Source organism: Urocitellus parryii, chromosome 2 (assembly GCF_045843805.1).
Source record: "Urocitellus parryii isolate mUroPar1 chromosome 2, mUroPar1.hap1, whole genome shotgun sequence".
NCBI classification, from domain to species: domain Eukaryota; kingdom Metazoa; phylum Chordata; class Mammalia; order Rodentia; family Sciuridae; genus Urocitellus; species Urocitellus parryii.
The window spans coordinates 168374405-168394273 of record NC_135532.1 but is presented as its reverse complement, the minus strand read 5'-3'; the positions used below and the strand labels follow the sequence as shown (position 1 = coordinate 168394273).

The 19869-nt window shown below is 38.4% G+C and overlaps 1 protein-coding gene across 1 annotated transcript in view; it reads left to right on the top strand.

The window, feature by feature from the left end:
- The first annotated feature begins 7455 nt into the window (after window positions 1-7455).
- Window positions 7456-19869, top strand: part of Hgd (homogentisate 1,2-dioxygenase) — a 51648-nt gene continuing 39234 nt past the window's right edge. The window contains exons 1-4 of the mRNA XM_026394766.2: window positions 7456-7609; window positions 14623-14694; window positions 15558-15646; window positions 19580-19685. Of these exons, the coding sequence (XP_026250551.2) occupies window positions 7595-7609; window positions 14623-14694; window positions 15558-15646; window positions 19580-19685 (282 nt within the window). The 5' untranslated portion in view covers window positions 7456-7594. The remainder of the gene's footprint in view (window positions 7610-14622; window positions 14695-15557; window positions 15647-19579; window positions 19686-19869) is intronic.

The following is a 19869-nucleotide window of genomic DNA, read 5'->3' as shown; positions in this document are numbered from 1 at the left end:
TGTTCCAAATTTTTTAAATAATAATAAATACACAACTTCAGCTCTCGTTTTTTATTCATTTTAACTAAATTTCAAAAATAGTTTTGAAATCAAGATATTCTGAAAGAGGATATTAAAAAATAATGTTAGTGAGTACTTTTAGAAGGCAGTCTAGGGAATTTGAAAAAGCATTTTTTTTTTTAAAGAGAGAGTGAGAGAGGAGAGAGAGAGAGAGAGAGAGAGAGAGAGAGAGAGAGAGTGAAAAAGCATTTTTAAAGCACTTTTCATCAGCTAGATTATTGTCCAGTTCACTTCCTCACTGACAAGACCTAGCTCTGGTTTCTTTTTCAGTATAAAGGAGAGTAATGCAAATCATGATCTGAATATGGAATTTGGTATAAATGTGTTATGCCATAGGCTGTGCAGTTGAAAAGTAGAAACCAAATGCTACACAAAGCCTAAATCAGCTAAAATATTTTATATTTTCCTTTTATAAAGGATAGCAACTTACATAGCATATTTAAGACCCTTGGTTTGGTCCCCACCATTGCCAAAATTTTTAAAATGTCAAAATTCCTTTTCCTCTTCTTCCTTTTCTTTAATAATAACTTTTAAAACCAGCCCAATTTATTTTCTCTCTTATTAAGAAATAAAAGTTTGAAGTAGGAGGATTGCCAAGTTTGAGTCCATTTAGTTGTCATACATAATATGGTCAAGATAGTGAGACCCTATTTCAAAAAATAAATTAATGCATAAAAATAAAAGTAACCCATTGCTGATGACTACAGGTTCAGGCTTGAAAAGTTAACAGTTTTATTCAACTACATTTGTTCTTGCTACCAGCTTGATTCCTTGAATTATAGTTTTCTAAGAAAAAATAATTTTTAATAATCTAAGGTAAATTTGATAGGTTAGTAGTAGCAAAATAAGGCTGTTCGCCACAATGGATGTTAGTAGCCATTCTTACAAGGAATGTTTTGAAGCATAATTTTTGCAAAGAATTAATCTTAAGAATTGCTTATAGATGATAAGTATAAATACAAAAATAGTTTTTAGAAAGTATTAATTTTCTTACCTTTTTGATAGAGCAAGTTGCTTTGTTCCCCCAACTGAGCTGTAAACCAATATTCTCACCCATTGTAGGGGTGAGGAGATGTAAAGGCATATTGCCATTCATCTGTCCCTCAGGTGGGCAAGACCCTTAATTGGAATCCAATTAAGGATTTAGACTGATCTCTTCACCTTAATGCTCATGGAGTTCAGGACACGTTACTCCAAAATATAGCACCTGGGTATTTGAGGAAACAGTGGGAAGGTCACTCACACCTCCCCTTCACTCTTTCTGTCCTGAAGCAGGTCATAAAATCTAGTTAACCTTCTCTGTGATTTAGGTCATAAACCCTGTATTCCAGAGATACCCTCCCTATATCTAAAGGAAAGGAACATTCTTATCCTCCAAGACAGAGATAGATACCAAGCAGAACCTGAACATACAGACCTTGCTAGTTTGATTAGTATGAACTGCCAGTCATACTAATGCACAACTGTCAGTAAAAACAGATTTCTCTGTTTCTCTGAGTCTTAAATTCATATTAAATAAGTTTATTATAAAATAAGCATCAGATAAATGCCTTTCTCCTGTCAATCTGCCTTTTGTTATAGGGGCCTCAGCCATGAACCTGGCCATGAATGAGAAAAGAAGTCTCTCTTCCCCTACACTGCTCTTAAAAAGAACTACTTCCAAAGGGATTGAGTCATAATAAGGTCAGCTCAGGCTCTCATAATTTTCCTTCCTTGAAGCATTCATGATATAATCCAAGGGTTCCACACACTGTTTTCCTGTCCATTCTCAAAATGTGCTTCATGGAACTGATGTTCTGAGCCATTAAACTGAGATGAAGAGCTCTTAATTGCTGCCATTATGTTTTGGAGTCTTCATTTCAGTAGTGTGTATGATAGCACCCAACAAAGGTAGGGCTTTATATGGGTATTTAATAGATGGTGGTTTAATTGAATTTTTTAAAGCAGAGGTAGCATTCTATTTTAAGAAATTTGAAGGTCTAACAGGATGTTTGCATTGATTTAGTATCTGTTGAAATTCAACTGAGGATATTGTTTTGGGGAAAAGAGGAGAAGGAAATTAAAAATTTATTTCTCCATAGTCACACGACTGAGCTAAATCATTGTGGTTGGAGAGAAATATTCTGGGAAATCTAGCCCTGGGCCTCAAATATTCCACAGTATGTTTGCCTGTGTAAAACATGGGGAGGCAAGAGTTTGCCAGGGCTGCTCCCTTGAATACGAAAAAGATCTGACTTTCCATTACAATTAACCTGCAATTTCATATAAGGACTTAAAGGCTTTCAAACTCAAAAGGATATAAAAATTCCCTGAAGTGTTCATTTAAAATACAGATTCCAAAATTTCTTCTCTGCCTCATTCCCCAGCCAATTCTTATGTATGAAATAAGGCCAGGATTTTGTATTTTTAACTGACAAACCAGGTGATTCTGATGCAGGTAGTCAAAATCCAGGCTTTCAGAACACATCAAAAAGAAGAACATGTGTAGACTATAGATTCTACTTTTATGAGCACTGTTATAAAAGAGTTCATCAAAGTTCATCTTTGCTGCTATGTGATCTCACCTTAAGGAACTGATCTGTTTCTTCCCTCTTAAGGTCACACATACTAAGATGAATGTGAGCTCACATCACCTATTGGCCAAACAGGAAGAGTTGGCCTTTGATGTACTACTATTTTTGTTGTCGCTACGTGTTTCTTTCTAATCCAGGTGCCTTCTAATCAGTGCCTTATCATCTTAAATAAGCCACCTCTCTTTTTTCTCAGTTGTCCAACCACTAAACTTTACCAAGGCTATCAATAAGTAATGGTGAAGAACAGAACTTCTAAACCCCAGTCAAGATGCAAATCCTCACTGAGACCCATCTTTTATTTGCAGCTGTTCTGCAGTTCTCTGTTGTCTAACTTTATCCTAGAGGGATTGCTCTGTGATCCTACTTCTTATTACCCTCTAAGAATCCCCTAACTTCTTAGATATGTTTTCCATTTTCTTAGTGTGAGTCAGTGGCCTTCAAATTGGGATAGATACAAGTATCCATTTTGAGGGGTATATAAGCCACAGATAGTTTTAAGGAGATCATTTTCCAGATCATCAATTTCCATTTGTATATATCTTTGTCGATAGTACAACAATATATTGTCCAGGGTGCAAATGTCTTCAAGATACCAACAATAGGACAGTCCTAAATATTTTTTTGATTTAAGGACTTTACCTGTCCCACTCCCCATAATTTTTTTTATAATTTCTCCAAGCAAAGAGGAAAATTTTGATAAGAAATAGCCAAGGCTGTGACACGTTCTTCCATAGCAATCCTTAGTCTATAAAAATGTCAAAAAATATCAAAAATATTACATTAAAAAGATCTATTAAATTAACATTTTTATTTCCCCAGCCCCTTCTGAATAAATGAGTTAGACAAAGTACCTCTAAGTGAAAGTGTAGTATTTAAAGTAAATGGTTCCAATAGCTGAGTAATAGTCTTTCCAGTCAGATTTCCAATTACTTGCTTCCAATGCAATTAAAGAATAACCTAATTGAGTTGTTGATAGTAGATCATTTAAAATAATATCTAATGATAAATTACTATGATTTTTGATGTTTAATTGAGAAGTGAAGCCATCACAAAATCTCTAACATTCATACCTTCTTATTTATGTGAACAAATTTTCTCAACATTTACGTATGTAAAAACCACAAAGAATTGGATGAAATGATATTGAATTCTGAATAATACTGAATTCTCATTTCCCTTTAGAAATAATTGTTCATTTATAGATATGTGAGTTAAAAGAGAGGAACATTCACTTCATTAAAAAAAGTATCTCCAGAAAATTTTCATTTTATATTTAATAATATTTATTCAATTGTATAGTATTTCCAAGTCGCTGTCCTAAAGACAAATCTTCCAGACTCATGTCTGGAGAATAAAATACTTGCTGATAGCATTCTGGAAATACAGTGGGCAAAGGAGGTCGGAGGTGTTTGTTTTGGTTTTGAGTCAAGGTTTCTCTGTGTTGTCCAGACTGGTCCCAAACTCCTGGGCTCAGTTCACTCTTTTGGCCCAGCCTCCTGAGCACTAAGCAGGCTGGAGGTCTCATCACTGCTTATTACACTTGTTTGGTGCTATCCTGCCCCCAACTCCCTGGTCTTTGTGAGTTTGGACATTTTTTTTTTCAGAGTTTCTGCAGAATTAACCTCCTATCTTGCATTAAAGCTGAGAAAGCTGTCTGCTGTCTCCAATTCCTGCTGCTTTTCAGGTTCTCTGCCCCACATGTCCCCACATTGGCTCACCAAATTCATCCTCCTATGCCTGGATTTTAGCAGCTTTGTTGTTGTTGCTCATTACTTTGATATTGTGACTCTGCTTGGGTCCAATATGCTTTTCAGTTAACTCCATACAACCTACTCCTACCCTGATGCCTTTTTGAAAGCTGATCACCCCATCCAGAAGGTCATCTCTTGACTCATCTCTATTTTTCCTGCCTTAAATGCCTGCCAAAACTTTTTCCCTTCCCAGAAGCCTTTCTGACTAGATCCCTCCACTCTTCTAATTTTAGTCAGAGGGCCCTTAACACAGTTCTCTGAACACACTGCACTTCTGCTTTTCTATCTTTGTACACATTTTTCTTCCCCCTGTTCAATGCCCTTTCTGTACAACTCCCATTCTGTTCGATGTGGCTCAGACATCACCTACTCCAAGAAGCCTTCCCTGACCCTGCTGGTCTGGGCTGTGCTCCCTGATACCTCCGATGTGGCTCTTCACTATTACAGTACTTACTGCAGTCTGTAATGGTATGTGTGATTATATTAATTCAAATAGAAACCCATTATAAAATCAGAACTATCTGTACCTATTTTATTTAATCTCACATCCATTGGGTGTATATAGCACAGTGCCTCGAATATAGTAGTTATGAAGCAAATGCTTCTTTCATTTAATTGCTGTAACAAAAATAGAAAAGGACAGGAAATAAAGTTAACTTACCTAGGAGGAATCCCTAAAGTCTGGGGATAAGTTAATTAAATTTTAAATATTTTCAGGTCCCTCCAAGTTTTTTTTTCATACAATGATCTGCTTTCTGACTCCTTCAAAAATCTCCCACTCCTAAGGAAGATCTGAAACACCTTTAAAATCTGCCATCAAAACTGGTTCAGTAGAAAGAGCACAGAAAGTTTATGGAAAATTAAAGCACTAAAGCTTTTTTTTTTAACCCCCAAAGGTAATTTCCAAGATAATAGAGATTCAAGGTCCAAGGTACTCATAACTCATATATGCAAGAGATATCTTCCTCGAATTTACGTTCTATTTTGAGTTTAAATCTTTCACAAATAGTGAAAACTTACCCTTAGTAAAGTAGGGGTCTCTACCCCCTTCTTCCTGGTTTGCACATAAATTCCACAGAAGCTTATATAAAGAATACCACAATATCATCTGTCTATGCTGACATGCTGAGATGTCCTGTAAGCTGCCCGCTCTGCAGGCATCAATTCAGTTTGTCACTAACACATCTCTTGTTTCCCTTTTGTCTGGCTCTTTCTGTGTGAACACCTCACACAAATTATTTTGCTGCTGCTGCATATGCTGTAGCCCAGGGACCTCTGGAGGGTGCTTAGACCTAGATGTCTAGGGAGAAGGTATCAAACGGGCAACCTCTAGACATTTCAGGCCTTTATATGTTTATTGTTTGGTTGTGTTTTTTTTTGTTTTGTTTTGTTTTGTTTTTGTACAAGGGATTGAACTCAGTGGCACTTAACCACTGAGTCACATCCCCAGCCCTTATTTGTATTTTATTTAGAGACAGGGTCTCACTGAGTTGCTTAGGGTCTCACTAAGTTGCTGAGGCTGGCTTTGAACTTGCAATCTTCCTGCCTCAGCTTCCTGAGCTCCTGGGATTATTGGTTTGCATCACTGTGCCTGGCTGCTTTTATATGTGTTTGACTGCATAAATGAATCCTTTATCACCACTTAACAACCAACCCCAAAACTTAATAGCATTCAATAACACCATTCTATTTGTTCACAGTTCTGTAGGGCAGCAGTTTGGGCTGGGTTTAACTGATGGTTTGTCTCTATTGAGTTCATCTGGGATCACTCAGGCATCTGCAGTCACCTGACAGCCAAATTGCCTCCTTTACACATTTGGCAGTTACAGTGGCTGATGCCTGGACCCCTGGAAGCTAATAGTCCTGTTTATTTGCATATTGGTCTCAGGCTGCAAAAAATGAACAAGTCCTAAGACATAAGCATTTTTCATTTCTTTGTGTCATGTTTGCTAAGAAAAAGACTTCATCTCTTAATGGGAGGAGCATCTGCACAGCTAATAAACCTAAATTTTCAAATACCTCTTAGACTCAAAAGTTTTAACTTAATGCTTCCTTCCTTTTCCCAATGTTTAAAAATTGTAGCTACATCTTATCTCAAAAAATATTTTACATTTACATTTTCTACCTGGCCTGTTGCATTTGAGTATGTGATAATAAAAGCCTACCTTACAAAATTGTTTTTGTGAAATTAAGTGAGGTAGTATCTATAGAAAAACCTGGCACAAGCAAGCACTTGAGGTACATTTGCTTCCTTACTGAATATCACTAGCCATGAAGTCACGACCTTCTGGTGACTGAGGAGAGGTGCCAAGATGAAGGACAAGGGAGTCCTTGGAGAAATGGCTAGAGAGTAATCCCCCTGTCTGGTTTTAGAGGGGGAAAGGCATTAGGGAACACAATTTCTAAAGAATTTATAAGAAATATATTAACTAAATATATTTGAAGAAATTAAGAAAAATAGTAGAAAACATTTCAGTTTGCTTTGAATGAAGTGCTCAGGCTCTGAGTAGTTTACCCAGAAACCTGAGCTCATTCCTGAGAGGCAACTGCAGAGGCCTAGACTCTTGGGCTCAGGCCCTATCTTCAATAAGTTCTGTGGAAATACCTGGAAGGGAGCACAGTTCATTTTCTCACTCTTCTCTGGGGAAATGAGCATCTGCCCTATCCCTTCCTGGCCTGAGGCAGGACTGAATAGAGAATCCACTACCATCATCAGCAGGCACTAACTCCCACATTTCCTTTTCCAGATAGATTTAAATTCTCTGCCTTTTGTAATAAGTCTTCTTCTTTCAAGTGAAACAAATAATTAATTAGTCAATATTTATGTCAGGTAAAGAGGAACCATGCTTTTGCAAACTCTTTCAGAAATAGTCTGTGTTTAATAAAAAACCAAAAGCATAGTTGGAGATGTAGTTCAGTGGCAGAATGCTTGCCTAGCATGTGTGACACCCTGGGTTTGACCGCCAGCACTGCAAAGAAAAACAAAACAGTTGTGCAAGACATTTAGGTAAAAGACTGCTGGACTTTCTCCCTAATATATTCAATGGTTAAGCGATTCTTCTGGCTCCCTTGAGAGACCTGCTGACCAGCGCTCGAGGCACAGTGTATTAGTGGGAACAAGAACATCTGGAAGGTAGTAAGAAGCATTTGACTGCACACTCTCCCTGGATCTGGATTTCTCCAAATCATCACACTTAAAGCAGAAGGGAAATGGCTGAGCTGAAGGTAAGAAATCATCTGGCTGGGGCTGGGGCTGAGGTATAGCTCAGAGGTATGCTCAATGCCCTGGGTTCCATCCCCAGCACCAAAAGAAACCACCTGGCAAGTTTGCAGTGGCTTCTTTAGCCAGAATTGATAGAAGTTTCTGAAAACTCCAGTGATCAAAATCCTTGTGTTAGGGACTGGGGTTGTGGCTTAGCAGTAGAGCACTTGCTTACTGCAGAGGCAAAGCCCTGGGTTCAATCCTCAGCACCACATAAAAATAAATAAAATAAAGGTTTTGCATCCAACTACAACTAAAAAATAAATATTAAAAAAAAACCTGTGTTCAGAGGCTTCACAGAAATGTCTAGGGAGAATTGATAAAGGAAAGCAATACTGACCACCTCTTGTCTTTTTTCATTTCAAATATGGTCTTGGACATGTAGGCATGTCCTAAGGCTCTCCTTCACCATGGACACACTTTTCACTGAGTCTGTTTCTCACCCCAGGGTCTCTGACCTGTTCCTGTAGCTACAGCTTCCTGCACTGCTTCCAGCAACCAATCAGATATGCTTAATATGATAAGTTATCTTGATACTCAGAATCAGCTTTGACCAGTATCTAGGACTTCCCCTAGGAAATAATTCTTTTCAGGTAATGTGCATTAGAAAAGCATGAGTGGGTTATGTATTCTTAGGTGCTATGTATTTAACTATGAATTAACTTATATTGTAATCCTCAAAAGAATCCTGGTGTCTAGATGCTCTTGTTTCCATTTGACCAATAACAAAAGTGAAGCTCAGAGCTAAATAACTTGCTCAAGATTGTTGTCAGGAGGTGATAGAGACTGGATTAGTACTTAGGTTTTGTCTGAATCCAAATCCCAGACTCAGAAAAAGAGTCTTGGTGGCTTCTCCTAAACTGGGGCCTTCAGGCCAGGGAAAGGAAAATATCCCCAGTATCTACAATCATGTCTAATGCCTAGCCCAGGCTGACATCAGGGCCTGATGCAAGTAGAGCTAAACAGAACTGCCCTGAACCTTGGCTCAAACTGAGTGGGACAGACCCCCCTCCCCACTGCTTCCCAGAAAGCAGAGTTTAAGCATTGCCCTAATGCCCTTTAACCTATGCTGAGTTTGAAGAACCTAACATTTCTCTAATTAATAGGAATCCTAAACACACTCAACACCAGAATAAGAGTTTATTTTATGCCCGACTGAGAGTTTACTCTCATTCTTTCATTCAGCAAATAGTATGTGCTAGTGTGTGATGCTGCAGATTAATCTAGGGTAGGAAGTAAGTCCAACTTAGGTAGAGTCAAGAGGAACTTTCTAAAGGAGACTATTCTTAGGTTGAGTTTTGGGGAAAAAAGTAGGCATTGGTGAAGTAAAAAATTATGGGGCCAGAGGAAACAGCATCTGCAAAGACACAAAATATGCAGAGTTCTGCAAGTTCTGGAGTCCCAGTGATGCAGCTTAATTGGAGTTGCTGGAGATCCAGCCAAATGGAAATACCTGGGAGGTGGGTGGATGTATGGGGGCAGTGGGCAGGGGTAGGGGGAATAGATATGTGATCATCATGTCAATGGTGGCTACTGGAGTCATGGAGAAGGGAGAAAACATAGAAACTGTTTTCTGATGAAAATCCTACAAGGAACTTCAGCAGGGCTGGAAACATCCTTACCATTTATAAATAAATTATACCTAAAATCTTATCCTGCTGTAGTTTTTAAGCAATTTATTATGCACAGCACCAGCACACCAATGCAAATTGCATGCTGGTCTTTGTTCTCAAGTTCAAAGGCATTCTCAGCCTGCTGTCTAATCTCCAGAAGAAAAGGTTAGCTGCAGAGGTCAGAAATCTAAATGCAGAAAGTCAGATTGCATCATGCACATTCTAATCAATAAGCATTACGTAACTTTAGAAAGGTTTCTCGTCTTTTTTTTCCCTTCATTTTAATGGATATATCAACATAAAACCTCAAATGAAATCACATCTCCATTAAAGCACAGCTAGGGGAAGAAAAGTAAAAAGATAAAATAATAAAATTAAATCTAAAAGTGAACTGTCCCACACTCTTAAGTTGCTTCATTCTCCAGGCCTTGGAGTCTTCATTTCTAAAATGAAGAACTGATTTTACATGCAGACTTTGGAGGCCACCACCAGATACTTGATTCCCTAGCTTTGAATCTATATTGATCACATTTCTGAAAAGACTTTAATGATTAGCTAGAGAGGGGACACATTGGCTTCCTTTTGCTGCAGTCATAAGTTACCACAGTATTATGGCTTAAAAACAGCTCAAATTTATTCTCTTACAGTTCTGGAGGTCAGAATGTCACCAGCTCAGCAGGTCAATCAGCTCATTCAAGACAGAAATCAAACATGGCTAATAAAGAGGGGGTTAGAAAGGATCATTTATTGCATTGATTAATATAGAAATGTGGCAGCCCCATAAGCAGAGTAGCCAGGCAGCAGTGACCATTCCATAGATAGAATGGCAAGAAAGTCAAAAGGCAAACAACATTTATATAGTTGTGGATCAGGAATTTGCATATTTGTAGGTTACATAACAATATTCATGATTATATTGCAATCTCTTACTGTGCCTGCACCATTTGGCACATGGTCAAAATTGTGTCTAAAATTGTGTTAGGTCTCCCTCCTGAGCATGTCTTTAATATGGAAATGCATTTAAATGAGGTTCCTGGTTACTTTCAGTCAAGGGCTTGTGGTCAGATCTGCTTGCATGAGTTTGATATTTTCTTGTTATTTATTTTAAACAACCAATGTAGTTGGGAGGCTTTTTCCTATTCATCTTAAGCATAAAGCATATAGTCCCTTCCTAACACCAGTTTAATTTTTTTTAAAACCAGAGATTGATTGCCTACCTCTGGAGGCACTTAACTACTTACTGAGTCATATCTCCAGCCCTTTTTAGTTTTATTTTTTAATTTTGAGATGGGTCTCTCTAAGTTACTTAGGGCCTCACTACATTGCTGAGGCTGGCTTAGAATTTGCAATCCTCCTGCTTCAGCCTCTTGAGCCACTGGGATTACAGGCATGCACAACCAGCTTAAACTTTAACCCTATACTTCTGCCTTAAAAAGTCTGAAATTAGTTGCACTGGACTAAAGTCAAGGTGTCAACTTGGAAGTTTTCTTTTGGAAACTCTACACAAGAATCTGTTTCCCTGGTCCCATCAGCTTCCAGCTTCCATACCTTGGTCTGTGGCCACTTCCTCTCTCTTCAAAGTTCATTGCTCAGATCTCTACTTAGATCATCTTTTCCTCTTTTGCAATCAAATCTCCCCCTTTCTCTGTTTCAAAATGATATTTATAATTACATTTAGGGTGCACCCAAATAAACAGGAATTGCCCCATTCCAAGATCCTTTACTTAGTTATATCTGCAAAATTCTCTTTCACTACATAATGTAATACTCTTAAATTCCAGGGATTAAGACATTTCAGGTCCATTACTCAACCTACAGCAATATCTGCAAGTTGACCTAACAATTAATGTTAGCCAGAAATACCAGATTCCTTCTTTGCATAGGTAAAAAAGGTAATGGTAGCTCCATCTTTACCCTGATTTCTCTCACTTTACTTCATGACCAGTAAAAGGAAGTGAGGTATACCATTTGCTAGTCCCATTAGGTAGTACTTAGAATCTGACTCAGAAGAAAGCACCTCATAAAATTATTCTGACAAGTAAATCATATCCTGGGGACCAGGTGAGAATTAAAAAGCTGTATACTAGTGAGCTGCCAAAGAACTGAAGGTACTGAAGTCACATGGAGCTTAGTAATTTATTCTTTAGTTAGAAAATGTGCATAAAATTCTCTTGGAAAGAAAATCATATTTTTATGTTGAATCAAATTATTCTGAAATCTGAAATGAAGCAAACATACAAACACATTTGCTTAATGTCAGATTTTTATTTTGCTACATTTTTCTATAAGGTAATTTTTACATAATCACTGAACCAGCTGGAGTTGAATGCTTGGATTTTCAGGGCTGATAAAAGCAGAGTTCAGATTCTGTCCTTGAGCTCAGAGCCTTGAGAAAGCAGCTGCAAAGTGCAGTTTCCCCAATTCAGAAGCTTTCAGCAGTGAGGGAGATGGCATTTTAAAGCTCTAATAAACTCATCGGTAACTTTGCTCTCAGAGGATTAAGAAAACCAAAGGAGTCAATAGTGATTCAGCAATTTCCACCTCCTCTTGAGCCAATGCACTGCAGCTAAGCTGGAGAAAGGGATTCAGAACTCACACCTCTCTCAGCACTGGAGTGGCTCCCTTCCAAACCACCAGCTGTTCTTTCTGCTTTCTTTTCTATTTTCTAAAGCACAGCCTGAATCAAATGCTTCAGAATCACATACACTAACTCTCTTTTTCCTTGTTCCGAACACACATATAACCTCTGTTCTGAGGCCAACAGTTGCAAAGAATGGGAAAGGTTAATAAGTAAATCCACTCATGCCTGCCAGAAAGCTCAGCTGTACTGGGCAGCTCTGGAACCTTCCTTTCTCCTTGCAGAGGGAAACAATGCAGCAGCTGAACAAAGAGAAGGCACTGTCATACTCAGTGGCTTCAGTTACAAGCTGGGCAAAAATTCCATTTCACAGAATTGAAGATAATTTGGGGTCATTACCGATTCTCAGCAACTCAAATTCAATCCTTGTTGATGGTGAGCATGAGGTTCATTTTGAGAAAAGAAAACTGTATTCTATTGAAGTAGACAAAGAGGCTGGACACCTGAGGAATTTTCAGGAAGCAGGTTTATTGACTGCAGGGTTCATCAGAGGTGGCTCTCACCTAAGAATTCTTCTTCTGAACAATGTGTACAGAAATTCTTAGAACTTTATACCCAATGGTGGGGGGTGCTGGGAGGTTCATATAATGAGCGTGTTTTGTTCTATCCTGCAGACAGGTTTCACGAGCTTTTTTTTTTTTCCTGCAAACCGTGCATTTGCCAAAAATGAGAAAACTACTGACCCTTATACCCTTCTGCATGCAGAAGTTTTTGCTGATAGAAAGCGTTCTGAAGAGGAACTTACATATTACAAATATAGTAGGGGTTTCTGCTTAATTAGGGTAAGGGTCTTCTGGGTGGGAGTCTCTGGCCAGCCTCACTGTAGAGAATGAAAATGTTGGATGATCTCTGCCACTTTCCTCCAAAATACCATTCCAAACAGCACAGTGCTGCTGGGAACAAATCTGATTATAACTTGGTGGGGTTTTTGTGTGATGATGAATTTTCAAATATACAAAAAATTTGCGGAGGCTGAAGACATAATTCAGTGGTAGAGCACATGCTTGACATATGTGATGCCGGGTTCAATCTTCAGCACCCGCACCCCAAAAACTGTATCTGAAAGCAAAAGAATAATTTCACTTTCATTGCTTTCTAGGTCATAACATTTCACATTCAATATTCCTTCTAAATATAGACACTGTTGGCCTGATCATCGCTCACACATCCAGGCGTGATACATCTAGCTCATCCTTCCCCGAGCTGCCAAGAACTCTGGAGGGCCTACCCTCCACCCACATCCATCCTTCTTATATCTTCTAAAGAAATGTGCTCAGATGGTGGCATTTCACTCACCCAGCGAGGCTGCACTCTGCTTATCCTGAACTAAAATCAATTGGTGTTTAAGTTGGAGCAAAGGAGGCTCTAACCCCACTTAGCAGACCCTACATGCACTCATAGTAGAAGCTGGCTATAAGTGAAAAACTAAATCAATCCACAGACAGCTACTGAATACCTTCCATGGTTCAGGGCACAGGGTACATAGAGAACAAGACTGCCATCATCCCAGCTTTCGTGAAATTTATAACAGAACAAGGAAACCAGTGACAGACCTGTGAAAAAACTCACAGGTGTGTTAAATACTGCAAGAGTCAATCTCAGGTCTTAGATGGTGGCAGTAATGAGTCAAGATGCTACAAATCTGTTGTTTCTTCATCAGATTGCCCAGAGGACGATAAATGCTGCAGGCATTTTGAAAATAAAGTTCCATAGAAACAAAAGCTGTTTTAGGAGGATAATGGAATTGTAGTACATCCAAAGGGCGAGGTAGAGCTGATACTTTCCTGTATAGAGCCACCATGGTTCTTACAGCTGGTAGAATATCATGTGCCACGTCAGCTGTGGACTCATTTTACAAGAGGCTTATGACTTCAGTCATTCTAGTACACTTGGTTTAGTTTCACTCTCTATGGCTTTGGGAATCAATATTTATTGACATTTACTAACTATGACCAATAAGGCAGTATTTACCATGGGGTGGGGGAAGGTAAATTTCAAGGGATCCCCCATGATCTGCCTTATTGAGAAATCTCTTAAACTTTTCCCTTCTGGGTATAAAGTTAAGAGATGTCAATCACAATAGGCTCCATTGTGCCATTGTGAAAAGATTATGGGCTAAGACATCTCCTGAAAGCCACCCCTACCTTTCAACTTCATTTTCACATATCCTCACAGATATAAGTATAAATATACATGTACTGCATAGATGAGCCAGATAACGTAGGTTTCTGCCTGCAGCAAGGCTAGTTTGGAGAGAGCTTTCTGGCAAAGATTTTGCTGTGATTTTAGATGCACATACATTTTCCCAGTTTCTTTTTTTTTTTCTAGGATATGGAGGGAGAATGGATTCCCAAGCTTAGGGAGATTGCAATCTAGGCCCAGCAAGATCCTTCTAATCTGGACTTGAACCATCTTCCTCTCAAGAACTTCCAGATGGAACTAGAATTAAAGAGCTTATTCTTGAGATGAGATAAGCAAAAATAAGCCCATAATCAACCAAGTGCCACTAAGGGTATTGATTAAATAGAAGTCTTTAAAATTTATACAAAATACATAGTCTTTCCTAAATGATTTTCATGTCAAGACATAGCAAAGATATTGTGTCTGGAACATCATACTCAAACATGTGACCATGCGGAAATTCTACCTTTGTAGTCAGACAGTGTTGGGAAAAATGTTCTTTATATCCCAATAATGGTGGCATTTATGTCTTTGTTACATGCAGTACATTTCTGGATTTGGGAATGAATGTGCTTCAGAGGACCCTCGCTGTCCAGGTTCCCTGCCTGAAGGACAGGTATGAGTGAATAAAATTCTTAGAGAATACTAACTCATGGGCTTGGATGACAAGCCCTTAGGCCAAAAGGCCTCCACCCAACAAAGTTCTTCTAATCTAGCAGATTAAACTGTTTGGGAGCTTCACAAGTTATTAGGAAAAATGGAATATAGAACAATGGCAATACAAAAATTCAACTTGGGGACAGGTGGTTATTACCTATGGCAAAGTACCCAACTCAAATTAGTAAAATTAGCTGTAGGATTTCCAGGAGAAACCCCAACATCCAGGGGTAGGGGTCTTTTATTCTAGTTCCTTTGAACAGCAGAAGATATGACAATGATGAGAAAATAAGTTATTTTAGAAATATATGTACAAAGACATTTGTACCAGTGTTGGTTATAATTGCAAAACTACAGTAAACAAAATTCTCTCAAAACTTTTTGGAGAATATTTCATGGCACACACACACACAAACACACACACACAAATGCTTTTGATATATTATTTCCTTAAAAAAAATAAAAGCAAGTTCTGATTATTACATTTCAGGTATCAGAAGATCCTCATTTTTGGAGGATAAGAATGAAAAGAAATACACTTACAGATTAACATTGGTTATTTCTGATTGGTGAGATAATGGGTGATTTCAGATTTCATATTTAATAAATTTTCTACAATAAGCATATATTACTTTTATAATCAGGGGGACATTTACATAAAAAGGTATTAAAAGAAGTATTAATGACTTGGGGTGGTCATGTGCAGTGGCCCAGAGTCTCCCCATTCAGGAAGGATTCCCCCACTGAATTGGTTGGTGGAAAGGTTTAGGAGGATGCTTTTTGGATTTGAATGACATTGTTTATTGCCTCTTTTGGTTTTAGAATAATCCTCAAGTCTGCCCCTACAATCTGTACGCTGAGCAGCTCTCAGGATCAGCTTTCACTTGTCCCCGGAGCACCAATAAGAGAAGGTATGAGAATGAGATGAATTCTGATCTGCAGACAGTGGGAACTATGACCAGGACCTTGTGCGCCACCTCCCCTACCAGGGTCATGGATCCTTCTTCTTTTAGGCTATGCTGGGTTACAGGTAGAGGGGAATGGGCCTTGTTCCCAGTTGGAATCAAGTGACTGATGGGAGATGGTGAGGGAACAAACTACACAGAAAACCCAAATCCAGTTCCACTTACAAATTCTCACCAGTACTCAGAAGGAAGTGTGTTTTTCTTCTTTTAAAATAAAATATGTCTAATACTCTGGTCTTCTTCGAAGGATTGTTCAATTGAGTTTTATTTTTTTATTTACTTATTTTTTTATTTTGCAAATGATTAAATCACAATTATAGAAGATTCAGAGCAGTGTCTTTCTCAACTGACCAAAAACATTACATTCTTTGCATGAAAATGTTGGATAAGCAAAACCTGAGTAGTTGAAAAGTTCATGTGTTGTGGCTCCTTCTGTTTTGAATTAGTAAGGTTTTTGCTCTTTGGAATTTGACTTTTCTAGAAAGCAGCACATTCATTAGCACAGAAGGTCACATTCTTGCTTGCTCTATTCCTATAAGCCAAGCCAATGATCTTCCTCTCTTGATTAACTCCTCTGGGGCAGGCTGGTTGCCATAGATGAGGTAGATTGAGGAGGCTGTAAGTGTCATGATTTAAATAAGTAGTATCTAATCACTGGACTTTCTGGTTAAAGCATCTGTGAAGAGGGCTGCTGCTGACCTTGGAGATCTGGGGAAGAGGACAGGTGATATCATACTGCTTAGAAGGAGGAGGTGGGTTTATCTCTGCAGGGTCCTCCTGAGAAGTCCGTGAAATGGTGAATACAAAAACACAAAGGACCACACCAGTGATAACTATTGTTTCCATTGGTGGTTAGTCTTACCCACTCTGGAATCAGGCCCTCTAACTTTAAATCCACACTCCTTCTTCTTCAGTCGGGTTACCATGGGCAAATCTTCTGCCTTCTCAGAACCTCTAGATCTTCATTTGTAAAACAGAGATAATTACAGTACCTATTTTAGAGTTTTAGTGAGGATGTTGTGGAAAGAATATGTGTAAAGTGCTTAGCATATTTCCTGGCACATGGTTAGTGCTGAATTAACATGAGTTATTATTAAAATCATCATCATTATTGACACCATAGAAGAGCTTCTGTTTCCATCCCAGAGTATTTCTAGAAATATTTCTAGAAGTATTTCCAGAGTATTTTAGAGAGCTGAAGCACAAGATATGGCAGTTGCTATAGTATAAGGTCAGTATCAGGAGGCAGTAAGTATGTATCAATATTGGTTTCTCTTGATAGATGTGTGCATAGAAGAACAGGGGAAGATAGTTTCTCATATATATTAAAAATCAGAGGTAAATTCTATTGCATTTAATTATTTCTCCTTCTGCAAACCCAAATGGATAGGATAAAGGTAAGCACACAGACAATTTCTATCCATTCTAATTTATGACAACCTGGCCTCCTGACTATGTTCTTGACTTTATGGCCCATCCACTAACAGGCCACCTGGTCTCCAGATTCTGCTGCCTGCCCCCATTATTCAGCAATATCTTCAGCCAGCAGGAGCTGAGTTGTGTTCCAGGAGGCTGAAAAGGAGTTGTTGGCATTTCATTTAGAAGCTGGCAAAATTCCCTGTGTCAGAATTAAATCTCTGTCCAGGGCAATGTAGAGGTGCCTGGGGAGTTTTATAGACTCTGCTATAAATAAATAAATAGATAGATAGATAGATAAGGGGTACTAAGCATGGCTCACCTATCTATTTAGAACTCTCTAAGGGTATCCTCAAGAATTTTGTGAAAATGTTCAAAAGCATCTAATAAAGGATCACCTAATACGTGCCAGGCATTTCAGACACATGAATTCTTTTAGTCCTCACAACAATCCTAGGAGATAAGGATGAGGAACATAGGGTCTGGGAAGTTTAGTAACTTGCCCTGAATCACACAGCTGGTTCCAAGATACACACACATCCCTTCAACCCCATATACCACTGGGTGTTGGAGAGGTTTAGTGGGTCCAAGGTCTGAGGTCACATCCTCAAGAGTTGGAGGAATCAGATGGAAGAACAAAGTTAGCCAATTATCTCCTGGATGGTTCAGTATTGGGCCAGGCCAGATTAATTACCTCCATGCCCTGAAGCAGACTTTCCTTGGGCTTAAAGGATCAAAGGCCATTAAGCAGATCTCTTCTTCCATTGTAGGAAGTAGGGTCCTGCCTCCTCCTGTACCCCATTAGGGTAATGGTCTTTGGAAAGACTTGGGTCCCTTGAAGTGAGTTTCAGTGTCCCACTCAACTTCTGGAAGGTTCTCCTCCTGGTGTTGTTCAGATTTCTTTCATCAGACTCTTCTTTCCTTCCTGAAGCCTGAGATCTGCTCCTGGTGGATAGAACATTAGCCCAGGCCTTGACACATACAGAGAGTAGAAATGAAGGGGAAAAAAGAAAGAAAACAAAAAAACCAACAAACTATAAGTATACTGAAATAAAACATTGACATGTTTCTAACATTTGTGGAGTACAGAAGTATTGATTTAAAAACCTCTTCAGATTAATGTCAAAAAGACAAATAACCCTACTGAAAACAGTACAGGACTTGAACAGATAATTCATAGAAAAATTACAAAGTGCTAATAAATGAACAGATTCTCAACCTTACTCATAATAAAGGAAATATAAGAGACTATTTTTTCACCACAAGACTAATATTAATGATACTTTATAATAGAAAGATTTAATAGAAGATTAAAGCTCATTTACTGAGGAAGTATATAAGAACTGCCAATTCATGCCTCCATATCTAATAATATATCTTTCTTGATCTTTGAAGGATCTGTTGGCCTTAGGAACCACAAAATTGGTACAGCTCCACATAAAAATAATTAATTACTATCCTCTTTTATTATAATATCATTTCTTATTATTTTATTTTCTATAATAACTTCTGCTAATTTTTATAAAAATAATTCCTACACCTAATATGTAAAAACCTTTATATTCAGCCTAATTCTAACCCTAATGTTTACTCATTCAGGATGAAAAATAATCTTAGGGAAGATGGGGATGATCAGCCTCTCCAACATATTCCTGTTATGAGAGTAAAGTGGTAAAATGATTTGACAATTTTCCTTATATATGCATTTGAATTATCTAAGAGAATATGTAAGAAATCCATTAAGCTCTGATGCCTCTAAGAAATAGCTATGAAGAAAGTAGAAGAGAAGGTACCATTAGCCTTTCACAACTTTTTAAATTACTTGAATTATTTTTACCATCACCATGTATCACTTCTATAATTTTTAAAAGAAAAAGACAGATTTATATAACAAAGATAACACCCATATTCTCTCAGTCTACATAGAATTCACTGCCCTGGCCTTTGAGAGCAAGGATTAGCACCTTGTGGTATAAAAAGCTAAGGTTTTTCTATGGATTTCCCTGCACTGATATCCCTCAAGGTACTTCTTACAACTGGTGGGAGGGAAAGAGAGTCCTTCATTTTTTGGCAGCGTGGGAATATCTAGGAGCTGGAGCTCAATCCCAAGAATGATATAGTGTAAAATAGAGAAGGGGCCAAAGCTCCAGGCAGCAAATGGTTAGTAAGAAGTAATGCTGGGCTGGAGCTGGAGCTCAGTGGTAGAGCGCTTGCCTAGCACATGGGAGGCACTGGGTTTGATCCTCAGCACCACATAAATATAAATTAATTACTTAATAAAGGTATTATACCAATCCACAATTAAAAATATGCATATAAAAAAGAAGTAATGCTGTCATTACTTCTCACATTAAAGCCATAAAAGGTTGTTGATTTGACGGTCTTCTTGATGGCACTTCCTGAGCCAGTCTCTGTGTCACTCAGAACATTACCCTGAGGCTTTGTGTTCTTATTTCTCCCTAGCTGGCTGTACAGGATTCTACCTTCAGTTTCTCACAAGCCCTTTGAATCCATTGACCAAGGCCATGTCACTCACAACTGGGATGAAGTTGGTCCTGATCCTAACCAGGTAACCTGGTCCTGTGAATCGGAGCTTACTCATATAGCCAATACCTTGAATAGAAATCTTTAAGTCAGGAACAGAGTCTTTGGAAAAGTAAGGCAGCTTTTTAAAATAAATGCTAGCTTGTCTGTTTGGGGCCAAAACTTGGGAGAGGATTTGGGAATTGATTAGTTTGTGTGTGTGTGTGTGT